Source organism: Poecilia formosa, unplaced genomic scaffold (assembly GCF_000485575.1).
Source record: "Poecilia formosa unplaced genomic scaffold, Poecilia_formosa-5.1.2 Scaffold375, whole genome shotgun sequence".
Taxonomy (NCBI): Eukaryota; Metazoa; Chordata; class Actinopteri; order Cyprinodontiformes; family Poeciliidae; genus Poecilia; species Poecilia formosa.
The window spans coordinates 115,392-133,464 of NW_006800314.1; the positions used below are offsets into that span (position 1 = coordinate 115,392).

The 18,073-nt window shown below is 38.9% G+C and overlaps 1 protein-coding gene across 2 annotated transcripts in view; it reads left to right on the forward strand.

The window, feature by feature from the left end:
• Window positions 1–17,162, forward strand: part of LOC103154145 (adhesion G protein-coupled receptor E1-like) — a 38,700-nt gene extending 21,538 nt beyond the window's left edge. For both annotated transcript variants that reach the window (XM_016662497.1, XM_007575329.2), the window contains exons 2-17: window positions 2,509–2,583; window positions 2,827–2,976; window positions 3,060–3,197; window positions 4,160–4,288; window positions 4,889–4,932; window positions 5,123–5,233; window positions 6,892–7,045; window positions 7,125–7,244; window positions 7,319–7,524; window positions 8,316–8,483; window positions 9,194–9,388; window positions 9,998–10,215; window positions 10,444–10,602; window positions 13,305–13,473; window positions 13,703–13,804; window positions 14,320–17,162. In XM_016662497.1, the coding sequence (XP_016517983.1) occupies window positions 2,509–2,583; window positions 2,827–2,976; window positions 3,060–3,197; window positions 4,160–4,288; window positions 4,889–4,932; window positions 5,123–5,233; window positions 6,892–7,045; window positions 7,125–7,244; window positions 7,319–7,524; window positions 8,316–8,483; window positions 9,194–9,388; window positions 9,998–10,215; window positions 10,444–10,602; window positions 13,305–13,473; window positions 13,703–13,804; window positions 14,320–14,361 (2,180 nt within the window). In that variant the 3' untranslated portion in view covers window positions 14,362–17,162. The remainder of the gene's footprint in view (window positions 1–2,508; window positions 2,584–2,826; window positions 2,977–3,059; window positions 3,198–4,159; window positions 4,289–4,888; window positions 4,933–5,122; window positions 5,234–6,891; window positions 7,046–7,124; window positions 7,245–7,318; window positions 7,525–8,315; window positions 8,484–9,193; window positions 9,389–9,997; window positions 10,216–10,443; window positions 10,603–13,304; window positions 13,474–13,702; window positions 13,805–14,319) is intronic.
• Window positions 17,163–18,073: the final 911 nt, after the last annotated feature.

The following is an 18,073-nucleotide window of genomic DNA, read 5'->3' on the forward strand; positions in this document are numbered from 1 at the left end:
CGTTTTGAACCAGTCTCTCTCTCTCTCTCTCTCTCTCTCTCTCTCTCTCTCTCTCTCTTTCTTTCTCATTGCCCAGACTTTAACATTTTCAATAACAGTGAGGCAGGTGAGGCCTGCAGAGCTGTAGATGTTCTTTTCTAACCTCCTGAGTGAGTTATAGACATGATCAACTCCTGGGAAGCTTCATCACTGGTCCATGTTTCCTCCATCTGCAGATTATTTCTCTCACTGTGGCTTGTTGGAGTCCGAAAGCATCAAAATAACTTCTTTGCCCTCTCCAGACTGATTTTTTAAACTTTTTTTAGACACAATAATTTGCTTTCTGAGATCTTTTAGCTTACTTCATGTTGCCAGACATGTTCTATAAAACGTATACACTGATTCTATAGCCGCTTTTCTTGTAATCAGGAGTCCAGTGACTTTTTACTTTACAAATAATCATCAGACATGGTCAGATATAACCCACAATCGCTGCTCACCTGGTAAATTAAAGACAAAACCTCATCATTTACTCAAGTCTGTCATGGTATTGTGTGACAGAAATATCATTTTTAAGCTGGTTTCCACCAGCTTGCTCTGTTTGTGTTTTTCCCTCAGCATTTCTTTCTCATGCTCTCTCACCCCATTTCTTACTTTGTCATTGTAACAACTCCCGATGTTTCATCAGTTCCTCTTTCCCAGCATGCATATTGAGAGAATTTATTACGCGAGACATTTGGGTAGGAAATCTGCATTTTCTACCCAAATGAAACTGAAACGCTGGGTTCTCACAGCTTAAACCTTTGCTGTGAAAACCCGGCGTAAGATAAAAACCAGCATCACAGAAATCATGGATTTAATCAATTTATCAGCTCTACCAGTTCACGGTTAGGTCATGACTCACTGTGCTTTTTTTTTTTTTTTTTTTGACCTGACGAGGTTACAGTACGTTTTTGTTTCTTATCTTACAGCTTTTTTTTTTACATCAAAAGACTTCTAACATTTTCAAACTTTTATCAATTGCTAAATTAACTAACAATTATAACCACAAATCCTCATTCTTCTTTTTTTCCCCATTTTTCTACATTTACTCTTTTTTTTACATCTGCATTAACCCACCAGTAACCTGCTGCGTCTAATTCTGCTTAGTTTTCTTTTTAATGCAAATTCATGAAATGCATAGTTGATTTGATTCAAAACTGCATGCACATAAAAATGATTTGTGTCAAGCTCCTTGACAATCATTCAGAGGACTTGCTCTAAAAGTCAGTCAATGTGTACAAAATTCAGATTTAAACGTCAGCTGACTCTGTTATATTGGGGGTAAACATATACCTGACTCAAGATACAGATGAAAGATGTTTTAGTTTAAAAACTAATAAGTCTTGTTTTAGCTCATATCTATCATTTGATGGATAAGTAAACAAAACACAACAAAACAAAAGAGCGTGCTAACCACAAAAAGCTCAGACAATACATGTAAATATATCGTCTGCTAGAGATGCGTAACTATCATGACGTCTCGTCTTTGATGAAACATCATAAAACATTTTGCTTCCCGACCCCCCAGCCCTCAAGCAGACTTGTGGGGGTCTGTTGAGACCGGATATGTTGAAACATCTCCTGTCTCAGGTTTATGCATTTTCACAAGCATTTAGAAAGATTTACATTTAAGGCTGTGGTAGGTCGCAGTGTGTGAGAATGACCTTTCCATAAATCCACTGAAAACGGCGCGTCCAGCCAAAGAAACCGTCCTATGGAAGAAGAGTAAGACAGCAAGAACCGCGACTCTTACTGGGATAGAGTCAGTGTTTCTGTAGCAAATTATATTTCTGTCTTGAATTCTTTCTCCTTTATGAAGTGTTTAAAAGGATAAGATAATCAGGCCACAAACATCTATGAACTTCCTGATAAATAAGCTTTTACTAGTTTGCAAGAGTTGACAAGCTTACAAACAAGCCTTCACATAAACTGCTGTGACGTTTTCTGTGTGTGTGTGTTTTTTTAAATTGGTTTCAGCATTGAAAAAATGTGCTTTGCTGTTGGCTCCTTGCAGTTAGAAGGGGGGAGAAAAAAAATTATTTGCTTCATCGAACTGGTGACGCCAAGAGAGCTATCTGCTGCAGGGATGGTTTCTACTGGCCGTCGCGCCTATTAGAACTGAATGTTTTGAGTGAAAGGGAGCAGGAAATGAGGCAATTTTACGACCCCTTACTGTGACCGCGCAAAAATATACATATAAAAGTCCAGTGGCAATTGTGCAATCATTCACATCACTGTGAAGCATTCAGCTGTAGAGAAATTTAGGGACATTTTTAATGCAAGAAAAGTGCCGGAACAGCAAAAAACGATCCGATGATTAATCAGCAATACATTTTAACGGCCGTCAACAGAAACTTTATCGCTTCCCAGCATTAAAAGCCTTATAGACGGCTCAAGCTTTCTGTTTTCACGCGTACCCTCAAAAGGTAAATAACAAAAAACAAAATCTCATATATAAAGTAATATTCTGTCGCTTTGTCTCCACAGGGTTTGTGTGTGCACTGCAGAAACCCGCGTCTGGGTGCAGCAATGGCTTCCAAGCCATTGACGGCAAATGCGAAGGTACAGTTCTCACACTTTGTGTTCCTCTGTTTTCTGTGACACGATGATTCTCATTCAGAAATGGAGGTACGGTGGCAAAGTGTTGCTTTGCGGAGTAAAAAAAAAATTGTTTTGTTCAACACTTAAGTTATACTGGCATCACTTAAGCCTCAATTAGAGTTCTGATATTTGGAAGCAGAAATGTTTGTCTTGACATGCTGGCTGCTTGCTATGTGTCTCAAACACTAAGTCTCAAAATTGCAGATATAAATGAGTGTATTGAAGATGCTGAATTATGCGGGAAGCACGCAAAGTGCATAAACACCAATGGCAGCTACCACTGTGAATGTTCTGCTGGTTTCCGCAATGAAAGAGGGAGTACCAAGTTTACCGTTACGGAGGGACAGTGCACTGGTAAGTATGGCATCGACTATGCTGAAAACGGATCTGAGAAATTGGATTGTTCCTAACGGTGTTTGCGTTCTCTCTTCCGTCAGACATTAATGAATGCGCGGACAACAATACAACCTGTGGTCCTCATGGCACATGCAGGAATGTCATTGGGCGCTATACGTGCGTCTGTAACGCCGGCTACGTTAGCGCAGACGCCAGAAACGACACTGCGCACTGCAGAGGTGAGTGCTACTTCCTCTCTTCTTTCAGTTCTGGTCGATGGGTGTTCTTACACAATCTGGAAAAAAAAAAGAAAGAACAAAATACGATCCAAGTGCTTTCCAGCCTTCCAGACTTTTTCTTCTGCTCTCCTGTCGACTTTTTCCTTCCACCGACCAGAACTAAGTATAGAGCAGCCATCCGCAACTGCAGGTCCGCTCGCTCCCTCCCGCTGTTATCAACTCATTATGAAATGATAACAGACCTTCCAGTCCGTACATACACAAACACTTTACGCTTAAGAGGCGCTCAGACATCACGTCACTCGGTTTATTCAACAGAAACCCACTTGATGAACGCCGAAACGAGGAGTAACAATAACATAAGCTGAGAAGATTTATGAAAATTAAGAGGCTCAGTCGCCTTTGCTATACAGAACGAAATACCTCTGAAAGCTGCGAGAGCAGACCAAGTAAGGCTGCATTAACAAAACCCTGGCGGGCACTGGTGGATTTCATTGGTACTAGTTGTAGGAAGGAACGAAGAATGTGTTTTCTTTTTAAATACCAAGGATTTTTTTTTCTTTTGTAAATAATGACAACTAGTCTTGGTTATCAATGAGCTGCTCCCAGGCTGAGGAAAAGCTAACGTTTTAAAGTTAAAATGCTGTGACTCTTGGGGAACGATGCTGCTGAGTAAGAAATAAAGATATTACATGCGATAAGTGAATGATTTTCAAGATTAAATACAAAGAAATAACCAAAACAAAAAAAAAAAAAAAAAATAGTCGTTCTTCACAATTTTCCAGTAACCCCTCTGTGGATAAACATTTTTAATTACAAAGTGTTTTTCACTAAGTGCTCTATTTAACAATCTTTTTAAATGTGCAGCCAGCAAGATAACAACAGCTCAATATATTGTGGGTTCAGAAATGCCCTAAATTGCACATCATTGCTAAAAGTCTCTCTTTTCATCTCTTCCACAGATATAGACGAATGCAAACACAAAGACATTTGTGGAGAGAAAGGCAACTGTGAAAACCTCATTGGGAGTTATCGATGCAAATGTGATGCAGGGTACACCAACTACGGCCAGGAAAGAACCAAATGCTTAAGTAAGTAGAAACGCTGCTCTACCCATGGTAGAAAATACTCAAGTCGGCATTTTATTGCTTCTTATAAACCATATCTATGTCCCAAAGAGTATTAGGGTCACACTAAGAAATTACGCAAGAATAAAGTCATAATATTGCGACTTTATTGTCGTAATTTTATGACTTTTCTCAAAATACAATACCATTATTCTCACATTTATTCAATTCTATTCTACTGTTGCTTTATTCTTGTAATTCTTTTGTTTGTGTGTTACATCTGTGACGCGCTCTGTCCATGTATTTCTGAAGAAGTCACTAGATTCTCATCTTCAGATCTGTTTGCTTACATACAGCAAGAACCGGTTCGGTTCGTCACAGCTGAAAAGAAACAAAAACAAAAACAGCCGCGTCCATGTTGTGTTTCTTCCCGTTGTCTCTCGGCCACAGTTTTATTGTTGATACTTCTTGAAATCCTCAATCTACTTCCTGTAGTAGATAATCTTACCTCAGATCGTCTCGTTTTTACTTGCATGTTTTACTCGTCTGTTTTCGGAGCAGGATTCAGATGTTAGAAACGCTGCGAATGTCATGCGAATGTTTGACTTTTTCCTTTTCTCGCAGAGCTCGAGTGCGACAGCTTTAGCGCCGACAGCGATCCGGGGAAGGTATGTCTGGACGCATTATCAGCGAGGTAGCCCTCATGTTGAGAATGAAGTGGGGGGGGGGAGCATAATGGCAATTAAATCTCTAATTTCGTCCAAAAACACAAACTAATTTTCTCTGTTAACGAACCCAGCGAAATAAATTGTGGTCAACAAGGAGTCGAATGATCTCTTTGTTCCTCTTGTCTCCCAGTCATTTGAAGGGCTGGCGGACATGTTGTCCATGATGAGGAACAGCTGCTTGGCTCTGTCCAACCCGAGCTTTTCTGCTGGTGGAAAGGCTGACGGCGACGCGCTGCTCGAGGTTAGAAAAACAAAAACCTCAAACTCCCATACGTTCTGAACCCGCATGCAAATTATCTGTCAACACAACTCCGCCGCTGGGTTTCTGATTTAGCATTTATTTCTTTTGGTGCCAGTAGAGGCTTATTAAACAGAAAATTCCTAAACACCAGTGCATCGAGGGAAATGAGTTGAAATGAGCCTCAGAAGACTCACAAATGGAAACCAAACGTTCAATAAAAACAGATTAACTGCACGAGTTTGAGAAACAAGTCAGCTTGGGTTTTACATTATTTATCAACTGTGGAGAGTGGGCCTTTTTTGTAAGTGTAATTTTATATGTTTCTGCAGTCGTGCAGGCAAGTGCGCGTGCTATTGCATTTGTGCAATGACTCCTTGTTTTAAGAGAAACGGTTAACATTCTCATATTAAGGTTTTAATTTTAAAACGGCAACAACAAAAACAGTAGTTGATGGTTAGAATTGACCTCTTTGAGAGAGGAAGCCATGTTCAGATTGGTCATCTTTCCATTCTAACCATCTCCACAGGTGACCCACAGGGTTCTGTGTTTGGACTTGCTACATGCATTTATGCTTTAAAAAAAAAAAAAATCAGCTTGAAGAAAATCTGTCATCTTCAGCCATTTTCCACTCTTTCTAAAGTTGTTTAAGGGTTTTGATGAAAAAGAACAGATGTTCAAACTCTTCAAATAAATTACAATATGTTAACAAAGCACATGATTAGATGACTATAAAGCACTTCTTTGCATTTCCACAGGATTCGGTCCTTTGGAAAATTATATATAACTGTAGTTTTGTCTGTGTCTGATGGATTTTTTTGTTTCTTCATTAAGATAAGTTAATGGAGTATCCTGACATCTTATTTCGTAAAGAGTTAAATAAATAAAAAAAAACAGTGTAGTTGAGGAACTTTTTTTCCAAGAAGTTCCTCAAGTAAATGTAACTGGTTACTACCTACCTCTGTATTTATGGAGACGAAGGGGGAACCATAAAATATCTGGGTAACACTTTATTTGACGGGGTGGGCATTAGTCTTACATGACATAAACATGACACAACATAAATGTCATTTGGTAAATGACACTTGTAATACAAAGTTGCTCTAAAAGTTTGCATTAAAGTGTCATTATTTACAAAATAATACAAAGTTGGCACTTTTAATGGACTTTTAGAGCAACTTTTCATTGAAAGTGTCATTATTTAATGAATGACATTTCATGACACCAGTCATAAACATTCATAAAGACTTCTTTTTGTTCATAACAGCTGTTATGTCATGTTTATGTCAGTGTCATGTCAGTTTTATGCACATCCCGTCAAATAAAGTGTTACCAATATGTGTTTAGATGACCCAGCTGGCTTGCAGTGACCCTGTTTATTTACTCTATAATATTAGTTCTTCTTTCTCAAAGGTCAATTCCGTCTTTATGCTGATGACAGCTCTGTATTTATGTTGATTTTTTTATTAGTCCACCACTGCAGTTACGTGCTCTAATGTCTTTTATTGCATCAGTCTTGAAAATCAGAGTTCTTTCTTTATGTATTTCCCGATAATAACTAAATAAAATCTAACCTTCACCTAGTCATTTTATGTGACTCAACACGTAAAAAGGAACTAGAACAGGTTTAAAAAAATGTCTCTGTCCTCCGTCTCTGTTAGAAACTTCTGACAGCGACTGACACCATCCTGTCCCCTGGACACATGGAAACCAGTGAAGGTGTGAGTGGGCTGCTCAGTGCTGTGGAGAAGTCCGTTTTACTGATCGGTCCTCAGCTCAAAGGCAACGGCACCAAAATGGAGACCAGAGAAGCGGGTATGTTTCAACCCATGAGCTCATGGTTCATAGTAATTATAATAATCACAATAACACTGTGTCATATCTGTCGAAACAGAAGCTGAAATTACAGTTCAAAGAGGAGCTACCCGCCCAACCGGACCAATCCATCTGACCAGTGAACATGCTGATCTCAACACCGACTGGACAACAGCAGCTGGCGAAGGCCCATATCCTGGTGAGCGCTTGACTCTGATAAAAAGGTCATGCTCACCTTCAAAAACATAAACTAAACCCGAGCGTCCCAAACAGGTTTCGCTCTGGCCGCATTGCTGAGCTACAAGAACCTGGAGGGGTCCGTAAACAGATCTTTCGAGGACCTGAAAGAAAAAGTAAAAGAAAAAGAAAAAGAGGCCATTTCCTTCCAGGTCTTCTCCAAAGTCGTCTCTGTCGTGGTTTCCAACCCGTCGACTCAGAAACTGCACAGTCCCGTCAACATTACTTTCAAACATCTAAAGGTAGGTCCAACCTGTTCGACATCAATTTTGTTTTTTCTTTAGTCCTCTTTAATAGAGTTTGGGGAAGTGTGAATGCATAATCAAACTCTGCCTATAAACCCTTCAGTTCACTTCACTTCACTTCCTGGTTCAATCAAAGTGAACTCTGGTGCGGTTTACCGTCATATGTGGATGCAAGCAGACCGGAGACCGCTAATAAAAGCAGGAAGTGGACTATAGCACAGGGCATTCTGGGTAAACACAACCAAAACAAACACAATAGTCTAGCGCTAGAGGGAGAAATGCCACATGGTCAAAAGACAAAAGAGAAATCCTTCAACCAACAAAATCTCATGCCAATTCATTTTTGTTTACATTTTGTGAAGAAGGAAGTTGCACTTTTTCAGAAGTTTTCGTGTAGTTTACATCAGTTGTTCTTGTTGCAGCGCCACCACAGGCGAGGGGGGGAACAGGTCAGGTCTTGCAATTGTTTGGATCGTTTGACACAGTGCAGTGTGAAAGTGAACCACACCATCTGAAAATGTAACTAATTTTGCAACTTTGGTCCCCAGTTGAACCACGTGTACAAGACTATAAGGTGTGAAAACACCCTAAGAGATCTATATTAATCTCCTCGTTCCTGGTAGCTCTAATTCCAGCTTCTAAAATAACGGGAGACTGCAAGAAAACAGTCTCTTGCCTGGTAATGAAGTCATTACCAGGCAACTTTCAGAGCTTTCCCTGAAATCCAGTGAAGGTATAAATACACCACACACTCTGTATTTAACTGTTGGTTTTGGTTTGCACATTAGGACATAAAGCAGACCCCCGAGGTGAGCTACATCTGCGCATACTGGAATGAGAGAGGAGTCTGGTCCCCAGATGGCTGCACCCAGAAGCTGTCCAACGACACACACACTGTGTGTTCGTGTGAACATCTGAGCAGCTTTGCTGTGCTGATGGCCCTTTATCCCATGAAGGTAAGTCACAGATAATACCAGACAAAATGCATTATTTTTTTTTCAAATATGGGAACTATGCAGAAGCAAGAATGTTTTTGGATGAAAAAAAAATATATCCATGGCATTAGGTAAAATATATGTATGTTTGAAGTTGGTGTGATACAGTAACCTTTACTGGCAAGCAAATTGGTGGGACGGTTTTGTCATGTTTGGTGGAGGAATTTGAGCCACGTGAAGACGAGAGGATCACAGTTACGTGTTGAGATGAAGGTTCATTGAAGAAATAGAGTTACCGATGTCAGGAATGGGCTCAAAGAGAGGTTTTTTTTTTAATTACTGGGAAGGTTATGATTGACTTTAGAACCACGTCAGGCTCAAACTAACCAACAGAATCTAGAGGAACTCAGGGAAGCGACCGATTAGAAATGAACACAAAGGGAACCAACAGGACATAAAATGATTAAAAAAAAAAACTCCCTGAGATCTACAACAAAACATTAACCTGAACCAAAATGGTAAACTTACAAACTTAATGATGATAAATAATGCCTTTCCAGACATACTCGCCACTCAAAGTGTTTACGGTTTCAACTTTATGGGGTCCCAAGCATTTTTACAAGACAGAACCCATTGAGATTCTGACGCAAACAACCAGATTCATTCAGTTCGAATCATGTGTTCATCATTTATGAAAGGGTTGTTGTAAGCTGACTTGTTTTCTCTTGCAGACCAGCTTTCAGCTCCAACTGTTGACCCAGATCGGCCTGATCATCTCCCTGGTTTGCCTGGTGCTGAGCATCCTGACGTTCAGGTTCTGCCGGTCCATTCAGGGGACGCGCACCACCATCCACCTGCACCTCTGCCTCTGCCTCTTTATGGCGGACCTCGTCTTCTTGGTCGGGATTTCTCGAACCAGTCCAGAGGTAACACGAACCAGTCCGGACTGTTCAGGGCTCACAGTAATTTGACATCTTTACTAATCTTAAGAATTCATGCTTAGACCTGACAAACTCCAAGAGGAAAGTAGATGAGCCAAAAATGGTGCTAAAGGATTAGAGATGTTACTTCAAAACAATATTACTTAAAGAGGGGTGTTTTGTTAATCAATTTTTTGGCATTTTATATCATGTTGCAACGTTATCCCCTCATCAAAAACATACTTGGAGTGTTGCTGCATGTTTGAGAAATATGTGAATCTCCCATGGCAACCACTCTGGGTACAAGAGCGGATGTAGACGGCACATTGAGAATGATGTGCTGAAGAGCAGAAGGTTGGAAAGAGGAGGAGCTTCTTAAAGAGACAGAGACCCAATTTCAAGGCATCAAATTCCGAATCAAATTTCTTTTAACTCATGATTGATATAGACAGCATTTGTATGGCGACTGAAGATAGCAAAGTGACGTGATTGTGCTATGAAATAACACTAAAGTACATAATACTTCCTCACTTCGTTTCCCCTTACAGAGAGACAAACAGCAAGACATTTAGCTTGATACTTTTTCTTTCTTTTTCGTGTTATTTTGTCTTCCAGGGCGGCTGCAAGTTTGTTGCCGCAATGCTCCATTTCTTCTTCTTGGGCGTAATGAGCTGGATGCTGTTAGAAGGGGTGCAGCTGTACAGAATGGTGGTCCTGGTGTTTAACGCCACCATCCGGCCCCTCTACTTGTACCTCACCGGTTACGGGGTCCCTCTGGGGATTGTTATCATATCCGCCATCATCAGACCGGGGGGCTACGGCACTAAAGACCAGTAAGTAAACATCGGCGCTTTGTAAAAAAAAATGTTGCACATAAAAGAAGTTGTTGCTTTACAGTGAAACCAGAAAATTCATGTCTTGCTTGCATTTCGTCACACTATTTGCGTCAGTGGAATTCAAACACTTTCTGTTATCAGCTTCTGTGACGTGAGCTGTTTTTTTTCCCTTCTTCTTCTTCTTCTTCTTCTTCTTCTTCTTCTTCTTCCGTCTCGCTACCAAAGCTGCTGGCTGTCCTTGGAGCACGGCCTGATCTGGAGCTTCTTTGGCCCCGTGTGCTTCATCATCGCCCTGAACGTCTTTTTCTTCATCGTCACTGTGTGGAAGCTCGCCCAGAAGTTCGCCACCCTCAACCCAGACCTCTCCAAGCTGCACAAAATAAAGTTAGTCTCTGCAGACATTCGTACACCTTTGCAATGAACGGAAAACGATTTGAGTCAGAAAAAAGGAAGGAGATTCCCTACTTCAATCCCGTCTCTCTAGATCGATAAGCTTTGGTTTTTTTTTACTCCTTTTCCACAGCACATTCTCAGAAAAAGTGTTCAGCTGTGAAATTCATTGGAGTCTGAAAATGTCCTTGCTTGGGTGTAGAAGCTCGTAGGGGTTAGTGTGGGAAATTTAAAAGAAATCATCCTCCTGCATGAAAAGCAGCCGCTTGACGAAGCGGCCACAAAGCGTGAGATTGAGATCGAAGAGGGGTCGGTGGGTAAATGAACAGATGGTGGAGTTGGTGAATGTAGCGAGAAGCACCTTTTCAATTGGAAGAAGCTGAAATTAAAGAATGGCCTATGAAAATAATAACATTATAATTCATCCCTGGGAAAATTACGACACTTCCTTAATCTTCTTCAATTATGACTTCTGCTTTTAAGTTTTTTTTTTTTGCATTACGCAACCCAACTGAAAGTACAGCATGATAATGAAGGAAATAGGAAGTTTTCAGAATTGCGCTGCTCCCTTTTACNTCTTAACGCTAAAATAAGAAAAACAATGGAACTAATTTCCTTCTAAAATCAACTAATTAGGAAATAGACTCAATCTATGTCAGTGACGTGCTGAGGTTCATACCTGGTGAGGCACCGATTATTACTTAAGGAAATTTTGCGCATGCGTACAACGCTGGAGGGCAAAAAGACTATTCTTTAACATGTGATGTTTAGCCGCGCCGCAGAATAATTCAGTTATCTCAAACTTAGACATGTAGATATTGTTAATTTCCTGCTGTGCTTAACAGCAAAGGGAGAAACCGTTAAAGTACAACTCAAAACCACGTCTTTCTCGCTCTCTGTATCAGCGCAGCTACTGTATGGCTAGCTCACTGTGTCTTACTCTGCAGTTGTGCAGTCACAATATCTGGGATTATGAGCGCCCCCTGCCATGAGGCAAGAGAACTGCCTGCCTCCCCTCAAATCTGTTCTCTGCCGTTTCTGATCGCTCCTCAGCACACGAAACACGTTACACTCAGTTGGTGACAATAAAAACACAGTACATTAAATACATAAGCTAAATTATGGAAAATCAGTCCATATATTAAATGTTTTAACCATTTTATTGCTGGCGTACAGACAAGACGAACTTGCTCCCATAGAATGGCAGCCAGTGTAGTTAGCGAGAGGTTGCGCAATCCCAGGTGAGGCTCAGCTCGCTGCTGCCTCACCGGCTTCGCTTCTGAGCATTTGAATGGGAAAATGCGAAAATTCAGCGATTTTGAAGAAAAAAATGATCAGATTTGGTTAAATTAAATGAAAAATAGGTACTTTATAGTACAAACCACAGGGTGAAAATATCTTTATAAATGATTTTATTATTATATATTATTTTTCCCTGAGGACAGAGCCTCACCTGCCTCCCATTACCGCACGTCACTGATCTATGTGTAATCTAACTGAGCACGGTGCAGGCCATCATTTAAAAAAAGAAAAAAAATTTAGAGGATATGACACACATACAAACTGACTTTTCCATTCAAAGAGCCACTTTTGCCCCCGCTGCTACAAAAATAAAACTCACTCAGAGCCACGAAAAGCAATTTTATAAACGTAACTATGAACGTTGACAAAATGACGCTAAAATGTATTTCTATTTTTATATTTTAGAACAAAGTGAATCACCTTTTACAAAATAAAGGATATATGCTGAATGAGATATGAAAATGGAAATCGTTAGCGTAGTTTAAAGCTGGATACTTTTAAGAGCCTGTTGTAGGTATTATATTCTGATTTTGCATAAGAATTTCTAGGGAAAAAAAAATCTAAAACAACAACTTCTTCATCAAAAACATTTCATTTTTGGTATTTAAGAGCCACAGTTGCGGGCCCCAGAGGGTCACAACTTGCATAGGGGAATCTGATGACGGGACGGATATTAGTTATGACCTCCAAAAATCTGGAAGACTAGAAAAATGAAACCCATTGCTGAAAGAAAGCCGTAAGAGCTGCTTTCTCATCTGACCTTCTGAAAATGGTCAGATGAGACCAGAAATCAAAAGAATCAGATGTCATGTCCTGGACTTTAATAGAAAATCTTAACTTTAACATACATGTATTTTTTCTTTCTGCTTCCTTTTGAGTTTAAGGTTGTAAAGCAAAAAAAAAAAAGTACAAATAGGTTCAAAGGGTATCAACTTCTCAAATCACAGTAAATTACAAACTGAAGCTATTAAGCAACAAATATGTTCACCGGTTCCTTAAATCCAGGTTTATCTCATAACTCTTTTTTTTTATTTTTATTTTATTCAGTTGTTGGTTCCTGTTTTGTTTAGGCTGCAGTAGATTTTAAACTGAGACAAAGGTTCACCTTCCGGCATGACATAAATCTAACAGAAGGTGTGAGGTCAAGACTTGAAAAGACAATTCTGCTCAGGGACACTGCAGTCTGATTGAGCCTAATTATACCGAAAACACTTGTAAATGGTTTCTACAAATTAAAAAAAAAAAGAAAAGTCTCAAAAAAGTCTTGGTAGTGGCATTTCTGTCATCGGGGATTTTTTTCGCAGACGCTGGCAACATCCGAGTCACGAATGAGAAATCTTCGTCTGTGTTCTCTGCCAAGTCCCGTCTGTCTGACTTGTCGTTTCGTCCTGCAGAGCTTTCACAGTCACCGCCATTGCCCAGATGTGCATACTGGGACTGATGTGGGTGTTTGGAGCCTTCTTGTTCAGCGAGGGCATGACGGCGGTCGCATACATCTTCACCGTCCTCAACAGCCTGCAGGGTGCCCTGGTCTTCATCATGCACTGCGTGCTGTCTAAACAGGTAGAAAAGATCTGGAAGATGTTTGTGGGAGTGAATAGTGTTGGCAGGAAAAGGATAAGTTCAACATAAAAAAACAACAACAAAAAAAACCCCACCAACCAGACGGGCGATTTAAAAAAAAAAAAAGAGGAGAAATGTTTTAGAGATCTCTTCAAAAATGTTGTAAATATGAGATTGAATGACGCACAGCGATATGAATATTTCCCCGTGGCTCTGCTGCCCCCTGCAGGTGAGAGATGAGTACGTCCAGTTCCTTTCGTGTGTCTGCACGACGGAAAAGAAGAAATACTCAGACTTCAGCAGCACCAATCCGTCCAGCAGTCAATCTCAAGTAGGTGCCGTTTCCCGCCTCACATGTATTTAATAAGCTATTTATCTGTTTAGTTGAAGGTATTTATAACAAACGCTACTTTTATGATCGACAACTAAAACCAGACAGCTACGACAGATCCACTTATCACAGTCTTAGTAATATGTTGAAATGTTCTTTCTTTCCTTCTTCCAAAGTTTTCCATTTGGAAAAACTCTTGTCTTGAATGTTTTCGACAAAAACGTAACATCAGTTAGTGAGTAACACACACCGCGCCCAAGTGTCTGCAGATTTCACCGAAGCGACAATCTGTTATTATTATTTGGATATAAAGACTTATCTGGTGAGGTTTGAAACGGAACATCTGTACTGTGAATCATAATTAGTATCATATTTCATTATAATCAAAGACTGTGATCTTCCATCCCTCTGCCTTGCAGTACATTATGTCCTGCTGTCCATTGAGTTCTAATAGCTGATTTTAAAATCTGGTGAATGTTAAATCTTTCCTCATGACATGACCTGTTTCCCTGTAGGGTTCCCGGAGCGGACAGATCACGGGAGAATCCCAAATATGAAGAGCTTCATCATTTCTACCCCGCCTCATGGGCGGAAAATCACTCCTGCAGACTGTTAGGGCAAAGACTGTCAAGGTTCAAATCACCTAGAAAAACAAACGTCTTTCTGTTGCCTACATTTCAGTCACTTTTAAATTATTATTCTTTCAACCTGCCTATTGTTGACCCGTAGAAGAGCAGCAAGAGCGATCTCTTATTTAAAAATTAAACAGAAACACAATAAAACAGAAAAAAAAAGAAAAAAAAAAACATTGAGTGAAACCATCAGCCGGTTTTAGGATTTGGACTTTTGCCGTTTTTACTTTTTTGAGACTTGAGTTAAGGGTGATCAGACTGTGAATCGTGAAAACTAAGCCCTCCATCTCGCCTGCTCAATTCTGTATTCAGTTTCACCGCGATGAAAAACTAATTTAGAGCCAAAATAAAAGACTCCTTCGTGAGTGTTTGCCATGGTTTCAAACATTGTAAAATGATGAACTTTTAATAAATTTAAACAATTTCTCGTGACTAAACGGTGCCCCCTGCTGACTACTAAAGCAAATGCAATGTTTCAGAAATGTCTTTATTTGTTTTTTGACAGTTCTGTTTAAATACTCTGTAAGGTCTATGTAAAATACCATAGGAAAAACCCCCAGAAAATATTATTTAATTATGCAGACCCACTTCAATTTAAAAAAATAGGAACAAGACACCAAAATATCATCTAGAGAGAAAAAAAAATAGGTCAAAGGGTTTGATAGTTTTTCATGTTTTTACTGCCATTCACAACTGAACAAATTGTATGTGATGTGATTTATACTGTAAAATGATCCAGGTTATTTTTTTTTTTAAAGTGAGCCTTAAAAATGTTTATTCAGGAGTTGTTTGAGTTACATTGACGCTGCGTTAGTAAACAGAAGTAACTCGTCAGTTCAACCGGAACATATCACAGTTATAAGCTGTACTGCCGTCAGAGCAACTAAAACGGAGTTTTATGGATTTAGACATATTTATTTCAGAACGCAGACAACAGGAGTTAATACACACGTGAGCAGATAGTTTGCACTGTATTTTATGTAAATGTTACCTGTACAAATAGTCGTTTTTGTTGTTTGTTTTGTGCGTACCGTAGGGAAAAAAAAAAAAGGTACAGAATACGTCAAAAAGTAAACTTCTAATCATTCTGCAGTGATGGGGGTCATGAAATTCACACCAGATGTTGGCAACAATTCAAGTTATCCTCAAACGTTTACCGCCAGGTTAGATTAAAATAAACTTTTTCCCAGTACAGAGTGAAAAACTAAATATAAACTAAATATGTAGCACTGTTTTATTAAACCTAACAGTGCACAGATAATTCACAATTTAAGAAAAGAAGAAATTCATTCCTATTGAATAAGATGAGACTGTCTGTATGTTTCCGTTTGTTTTTGGACATTTTCAAATATTTACAGATTTTTAGTTTTATGAACTTCTGAAAATTTTAAGCTTATCGACTGTTGCTCAGTCATTTAGGACTGAACCTGTCGATGTCGACCACCACCACTAGGGGGCAGTAATTATTACAAAAACGCTGAGATTTCATCAAGTTCCTTTAGTATCTAAGCCTTTTTTTTTAATTTATTCCAATGTATTAATTTTAATGCATTTCATTCTTATGCTATGTCTCATTATACATGTTATACATACTTTCTGACACATTTGTTACAGTTTTGTTGTATTTGTGGCTAAGTTTGGCTTCCTACCAACGTCTGGTGTGAATGTTGTGGCAGTAGCCAATTCGGAAACATATTCATCTGGAGAAACGTTGAAGTGTTTGATACTTATTTACCCGGCTGTATTTCTGCGGTATTTGTTTTCATGTACTGTAATTGAATATTTTTGCTTCTAATGGGACAGAAACTCGCACACAAGCCTCTGATTTCAAACAAAATGAGTGATTTAATCACTTGTGGCTAAAGTTAAATCCTCTGTCTTGGCTTATGACTGAGCTTTCCTGCTCTTTTATTATTATTATTATTATTGCAATTGCCAACCATGTAAACACATCTGGGACAGGATAAGAGCTTCGGTAATCAACAAAAACGGGCCCACCCTGCTGATAAGGCTGCAGCAGCTTCCCCCCATCATGCAGTGTTTATTGAATAAATGTCCATTTAATTACTGTGTTCTTCTTTTAGATCTTGTGTGTGTGTCCAGGAAATGTTAGCTACTGTAAGACTGAGGCTTTATCGCTGAAATGAGAGCTTAGACAGCCATAAGATCTGTACAGACCTGAGTTTGTTTCGTATCATTGCACTTTTCTGTGGTAAAAAGAAATATTCAGCACAACTACAGGTTTTCATATTGTTATGTAATAACAGAAGCAGTCACACTTGCAGAGCCGAAATAGTTTTAAATATAGATATGCATTTTAATTTTCCATCATTCACATGTGTTGAATGTTAGACATGGAAAATGCCTTTTCAAAAATAAATTAGAGGCTTTCAGAGCTCTTCCTATTTATGTTCAGATTTCAATGTTAACCCTTTGTTTTACCCGCTGTTCTTTGGTTTGTAATTGTCACTGTTTTTATTATTATTTTTACCGTTTTTATTCCTGCAAAGCAAAAAGTTGTATTTATGCTAAAAAAAAAGAAAGAAAAAAAAGAAGCAATGTGCAGCTTTTTTAAATGAATGTAAGATTCCTTATTGTTAGAGTATAGAATAGCTACATTTATAAATATGCTTATTTTTTTTACTTTGGTTCACTTTACACTATTTGGTACTTTTTCTTCAATAGATATTGTCCACAATTCTGAATAAAGCTTTTTCTTCTTGTGAAAATCTGATTTATTTGTGTGCTTATTATCAAAACTGTCTTTACAGGCTAATTCAATTAATTTGTGTCTTATTGAAAAGTTAATTTACTTAATAAAGTGAAACACATTCAGTCGATTAACTGCACACTGACTGGTGTTTTAGGACTTTATTTATATTAGTTAATTTTTTTTTTCTGCTTACACCTTTTTAAAAAAACATCGCTGAAGGTTGAAATATATTAGAGCAATAAAACAACTTTTCAACACAGAAGTGTGGACTCAATGAAAAGTATGATCATCAGAAGAAGCCCTGTTTTGATTTGGCGAGTATGACTGCACATCGACTTCTAGACTCCTAGGTGTTTCAGCACACACCGGCGAGTCTGAGTGAGGAACTGCAAGTCTGGGTTTGACTGGAAAAAACCTAAACCAAACAATCACCCACAAACTTATGAATCAGACATTCATAAGAGAATCAGACATTCATAAGTTTGTGCCTCACAACATCGCTGTCATTGCAAAAGGTGTGTAAAAGCATATCTTCTACACACCTTTACAAGTAATTGTCTTGTTTTGTACAGTAAGTGATTTGAATTTTTCCATGAAATGTAAGGAAATGAGTCATCTCACACTCATGAGTCTCAAAAGGTCTTACAGTGGACTAGACAAACTGAAGAAACCACACAAGGCTGGACTGACACTAGATTTGGCACAGAGTTTTCATTTATAAGCTCCTAATTTGTTTTCAGACATCTGGTTAGAAGCTTACATACATCATGGGGATTATTGTTATATAAATAAGCCTGATGAAAACCACCCTCTTCTTCAACACCTTGCTTAGTTCTGAGAGGCTGGAAACGACTTTAAATTTTGCCCAAATGCTAATATTTGTCCGTGACATACAGTTTCAGTGCTATGAAGCTTACCTGCGCT